This window comes from Bison bison, unplaced genomic scaffold (genome assembly GCF_000754665.1).
Source record: "Bison bison bison isolate TAMUID 2011002044 unplaced genomic scaffold, Bison_UMD1.0 scf7180017845857, whole genome shotgun sequence".
Classification (NCBI taxonomy): domain Eukaryota; kingdom Metazoa; phylum Chordata; class Mammalia; order Artiodactyla; family Bovidae; genus Bison; species Bison bison.
This window is the reverse complement of record NW_011476430.1, coordinates 4,156-9,887: the sequence shown is the minus strand read 5'-3', so window position 1 is coordinate 9,887 and position 5,732 is coordinate 4,156. Positions and strand designations below refer to the sequence as shown.

The 5,732-nt window shown below is 44.3% G+C and overlaps 1 protein-coding gene across 2 annotated transcripts in view; it reads left to right on the top strand.

Moving 5' to 3' along the window:
- The window catches only part of LOC104986824 (solute carrier family 23 member 2-like), a 12,803-nt gene that overhangs the window by 2,954 nt on the left and 4,117 nt on the right, over positions 1–5,732 (top strand). The window contains exons 2-3 of one of the 2 annotated variants that reach the window (XM_010837510.1): positions 660–817; positions 1,075–1,611. In XM_010837510.1, the coding sequence (XP_010835812.1) occupies positions 660–817; positions 1,075–1,138 (222 nt within the window). In that variant the 3' untranslated portion in view covers positions 1,139–1,611. Of the gene's footprint in view, positions 1–659; positions 818–1,074; positions 1,612–5,732 lie in introns of those variants that run through there. The other variant, XM_010837500.1, reaches the window with a different exon arrangement.

Here is a 5,732-nt window from a genome sequence, read left to right as displayed (position 1 = left end):
GAAGTGGAGAAGGCAATGGCACCCCACTCCAGTACTCTTGCCTGGAAAATCCCATGGATGGAGGAGCCTGGTGGGCTGCCGTCCGTGGGGTCGCTAAGAGTCGGACACGAGTGAGAGACTTCCCTTTCACTTTTCACTTTCATGCATTGGAGAAGGAAATGGCAACCCACTCCAGTGTTCTTGCCTGGAGAATCCCAGGGATGTGGGAGCCTGATGGGCTGCCGTCTATGGGGTCGCACAGAGTCAGACACGACTGAAGCATCTTAGCAGCAGCAGCAGCAGCAGCAGCAGTCTTGAAGAATGTACTCAGGCCTGGTCAATGGTCTTGCCCTCACCTTGTGCCTTATTTTAATAATGAGCCTCTTGTCTTTTCCTATTCTTAAGGCCACCTCCTTGGCTCCTGTTATGTCCTCCCACACTGCGTCCCTACCTTGGTTTCTTACCTAGAACAGCAGTTCTCAGCCCTGGGGTCCTGCCTTTGAACCCCAGACCTTCTGGTTGTGTCCCTGCTTCTTGCTGCCAGGCCTTCCCAGTTCCTGCCACTTGCCTGGATCTCCTCCGAGACCAAAGGTTGAGCCTCCAGTAGAAGGAATAGGATTAGGTGGAGTAGGCAGCCACAGCATCTCTAAGTTTGTGTCCTCTCTCTGCTCTGCCTACAGCACTTCCTCACGGCCCTGGGGGGGCTTGTGGCAGTGCCGCTCATCTTGGCTAAGGACCTGTGTTTGCAGCATGATCCCCTGACCCAGAGCTACCTCATCAGCACCACTTTCTTCGTCTCTGGCATCTGCACTCTCCTTCAAGTACTTTTAGGAATCAGGTAGGTAAAACTCCTCTCCATGGATTCTGACTTTTATCTCCCAGGGTAGCAATAAGGTTTACTTGGCTTGTAGCCTGAGATGAGTTAGAAAGCTGGTGTGACATGATAGAGGGAGCACAGGATCAGAAGTAAGCACATAAGTTCAAGTCCCAGCACCAACATTTACTATCTACAGTAGCCTGAGTTCTTCGTTAAAGTAATACAAATAGCTACAGATGGCCATGCTTGAAACCTTTTACCTTTGCAAATTCTACAAGGCTTGTGCTACTGAACACACTGTGGGGACTCCTCCCTGGACTTCAGAAGGAGCAGTGCAAGTGAGGAAATCTTCACTGTAAGTCCGCTTGTGACCTAGTCTGTGCCAAGTCTGTGCCCAGTTTTGGAGATGCAGAGGAAAATGGAAAACTTTCCCTATGATGTGCTTCTGCCCAACCTGTCTTATGAGAAAATGACTTGAGAGGAAAAATTACTATTTATTCTTTTTTTCCTTCCAGTTTCATTGACATGTGATTGACAGACAACATTGTGTAAGTGTACAGCATAATGATTTGACTTACATACATCAAGAAATGATTAGCACAGTAGATTTAATGAACATCCATCATCTCACATAAATATAAAATTAAAGAAACAGAAAAAAAATTCTTTCTGATGAGAACTTTTATCCTTTATCAATTATCTGAATCAAACTACAAGTGAAGGCTATTACAAAGTGGCTAATTATTTCCAAGATAAGCTGCCTGTAGAGAGTATATAGCAGAGAAGGCAATGGCACCCCACTCCAGTACTCTTGCCTGGAAAATCCCATGGACAGAGGAGCCTGGAAGGCTGAAGTCCATGGGGTCTCGAAGAGTCGGACACGACTGAGCGACTTCACTTTCACTTTTCCCTTTCATGCGTTGGAGAAGGAAATGGCAACCCACTCCAGTGTTCTTGCCTGGAGAATCCCAGGGACGGGGAAGCCTGGTGGGCTGCCGTCTATGGGGTCACACAGAGTCGGACACGACTGAAGTAACTTAGCAGCAGCAGCAGCAGCAGAGAGTATCTAGAGAATATTCCTTCCTAACCTAGTCTTCTTGCCTAAATCAAATCAAAGGCTCTTTCCAAAGTGCTGCTTTTGCAAGTCATTTACAGGAGATATGCCAGTGCTTAAAGTCTCCCATTTTTTGTTGACAACAGGGGTTTAGAGCCTACATCTTTGCCAAATTATTTCCCTTCTCTCTCTTCCTTCTTCTGTAATCATCTTTGAGGCCAAGATTTTCCCCAATCCCCCACCAAGCACTGAGAGAGGTTTAAGGTTTGGTCTGGTCTGTTTCTCAAGTCCCTGATATCCAGGACCCCTCCAACCTTTCCGGGATCAGTCCCTGGAGTGACAGGTGCTGCAGTAGAGAGGCCTTGCAGCCACCTGCCTGGACACCCAGGAGGCCCCACCCCTGAGCCACCCATGGAGAGTTACATACACAAGGCTCTTCTGGATGGGGAAGCTCCTTGCCTTAAATTGAGATGGTGTTCACTATAATAATGGAAAAATGTTGATCTTGGAAGCTGAGGGCCTGAATTCTAGTTCTGGCTTCTGTGCTGTGGGAAGCTGCACAAGCCATTCACCCTCTCTAAAACCCAGTGTTCTCATCTGTAAAATGAGGGAGTTGAAGTGTGTCATATCGATAAGTCCTTCCATCTCTAATATGTGGACACCTGTGCTGTTGACAGAGAAGATGATGCAGTACTATGTTCCAACTGGAATCTCAGTACTGAGGGTGCTTGTGGGCCTCGCCTTCTGGTAAACCCTGTGAGAGACAAAACAAAATCAGAATATAGAGTTAAAAGAATCTGCAGCCTAATTAAACATGCAGAGAAACAGGGAAATAAAATTAAGAAAGAAAGCCATGCTAATGTCTTAGACTAAGGTGGGGACATGAATACACCTGAGATTATTTCCCTGAAATAGGCTTCCTGTTTAGAGACTAACAAGTATAGTGGCTTATTAGAGACATTAGAAATTATAAAACTAGCTGATAGCCTGTGAATCAAAGGTCTAATAGACTTGATTGATTGCAGATTATCGGATAAACAGTATTTAATGATGTACTTTTTAGACTGCAAACACAAATGCTGGTACTGCAATAAGATTTCAGAATATGTTAATGATTAAAACCACGTTAAATAGTCAAAGGGAATGATAAGAGGCAAAAAAACAGCTTCCCTGATAAGAGCTGAAGAGTGCAGTGCCCATTGTGGGGCAGGCAGCTACAACCCTTGGCAGAGGGATGGCTGCCTCCCTGGTGTGTCTTTAGGGGTCTTGGGTGTATCCCCCAAGGGCCTTCCCACTGAGGTGCTCAGTTCTGAATTTATGTAACCATTCATTTCAAAAGAAAGCATTACGTTTAAATGCAATCACTAAAGAAAACGAAATATTGACTGTGTAATTCTGGGTCTTAATTCCATTTCTGGAATAATTCCATTTCTAGAATAATTCATTTTTACCTGGGATTTTCTTTTTCTGGAGTGGTTCCAAGTGATATATCTCCCTTTTATTTTCCTGGGAATGTCTCAAGTGTGGAGCCAGTATTTCTGCCCAAAGAACATTCAGACCTGGCTTCTATGTAGTCTTGCCCAAATCAGCCTGGGTCCTTTTCTTCCATGGACTTGCCTGCAGCTGGGCCCTGATCTGCCTGAGCTCTGTATCTGTTGCTAGGTTCTGCACAAAGTCCATGCCCATCGCCAGAGGTCTGCAGCCACCTTGCCCTTGCCTCCATGACAATCGCACAAGCCACCAGATGTGCCACTGGAAGTCTGTGCGTGCTTGCTAAGTCGCTTTAGTCATGTCCCATTGTGACCTTATGGACTGTAGCCTACTAGGCTCCTCTGTCCATGGGATTCTCCAGGCAAGAATACTTGAGTAGGTGGCCATGCCCTTCTCCAGGAGATTTTCCAAACCCCGGAATCAAAACTGGGTCTTCTGCACTGCAGGCAGATTCTGTACTGCTAAGCCACCAGGGAAGCCCATGAGAGAAATACATCTTATGTATACTGATAATCATTTATCTAGTTAAAGATGGCAAAAGGAATCAAAGAAATGTTAAAGGTTATTTCTGGGTGATACACATTATATATGAAAGGTATGTACCAATATTGTACATGTGCTGATAAAGTTTATCTACTCAAGGGTTAAAAAAAATGATTAGAATGAAATGTTAATAATTATTTCTGGGTTGTGGAATTATGGTGATTTATGCTTTGTATTTTTATTTACCATTAATTTTTCTTCAGAGTCCACGTGTTGCTTTATAACTGGCAGAAATAAGAGCCATTTAAAACTTTTTCTTAGAAAAGTTTTAATGGTTAACTTTAACATCAGGGCATGTTTCATGAGCCCCACATCCTTTGAATCTTTCAGTCCAGTTCAGTTCAGTCAGTCAGTCATGTCCGACTCTTTGTGATCCCATAGTTTTTCCAGGCCACAATACTGGAGTGGGTAGACGTTCCCTTCTCCAGGGGATCTTCTCAACCTATGGATCAGACCCAGGTCTCCCACATTGCAGGCGGATTTTTACCAGCTGAGCCACAAGGAAAGCCCAAGAAGATTGGAGTAGGTAGTCTATCCCTTCTCCAGCAGATCTTCCTGATGCAGAAATCAAACCAGGGTCTCCTGCATTGCAGATGGATTCTTTACCAACTGAGCTGACTGAAACCAGGCTTCAACAGTAGGTGAACCATGAAATTTCAGATGTTCAAACTGGATTTAGAAAAGGCAGAGGAACCAGAGATCATATTGCCAATATTAGATGGATTGTAGAGAAAGCAAGAGAATTCCAAATAAACATCAACTTCTGCTTCATTGACTACACTAAAGCCTTTGACTCTGTGGGTCACAACAAACTGTGGAAAACTCTTCAAGAGATGGGAAGAACAGACCACCTTACCTGCCTCCTGAGAAACATGTATGCAGGTCAAGAAGTAACAGTTAGAAAAGGATATGGAGCAATGGACTGGTTCCAAATTGGGAAAAGAATACCCAAAGGCTGTATACTATCACCCTGCTTATTTAACTTGCATGCAAAGTACATGTTGTGAAATGCCAGGTTGGATGAAGCACAAGCAGGAATCAAGACTGCCAGGAGAAATATCAATAACCTCAGATATGCAGATGACACCACCCTTAATGCAGAAAGTGAAGAGGAACTAAAGAGCCTCTTGATGAAAGTGAAAGAGGAGAGTGAAAAAGTTGGCTTAAAGCTCAACATTCAAAAAACTAAGATCATGTCATCTGGTTCCATCACTTCCTGGCAAATAGATGGGAAAACAGTGGAAACAGTGGCAGACTTTATTTTCTGCAGATGGTGACTTTCAGCCATGAAATTAAAAGATGCTTGCTACTTGGAAGAAAAGTTATGACCAACCTAGATAGCATATTAAAAAGCAAAGACATGACTTTGCTGAGAAAGTTCCATATAGTAAAGCTATGGTTTTTCCAGTAGTCATGTATGGATGTGAGAGTTGGACCATAAAGAAGGCTGAGTGTTGAAGAACTAATGCCTTTGAACTGTGGTGTTGGAGAAGACTCTTGAGAGTCCCTTGGACTGCAAGGAGGTCAAACCAGTCCATCCTAAAGGAAATCAACGCTGATTATTCTTTGGAAGGACTGATGCTTGAGATGAAGCTCTAATACTTTGGGCACCTGATCCAAAGAGCCGACTCATTAGAAAAGACCCTGATGCTGGGAAAGATTGAGGGTAGGAGAAGGGGACGACAGAGGATGAGATGGTTGGATGGCATCACTGACTCAGTGGACATGAGTTTGAGCAAGGTCCAGGAGTTGGTGATGGACAGGGAAGCCTGATGTGCTGCAGTCCATAGGGTCACAAAGAGTTGACATGATTGAGTGACTGAACTGACCGAGTGACCCTTTCCAGAA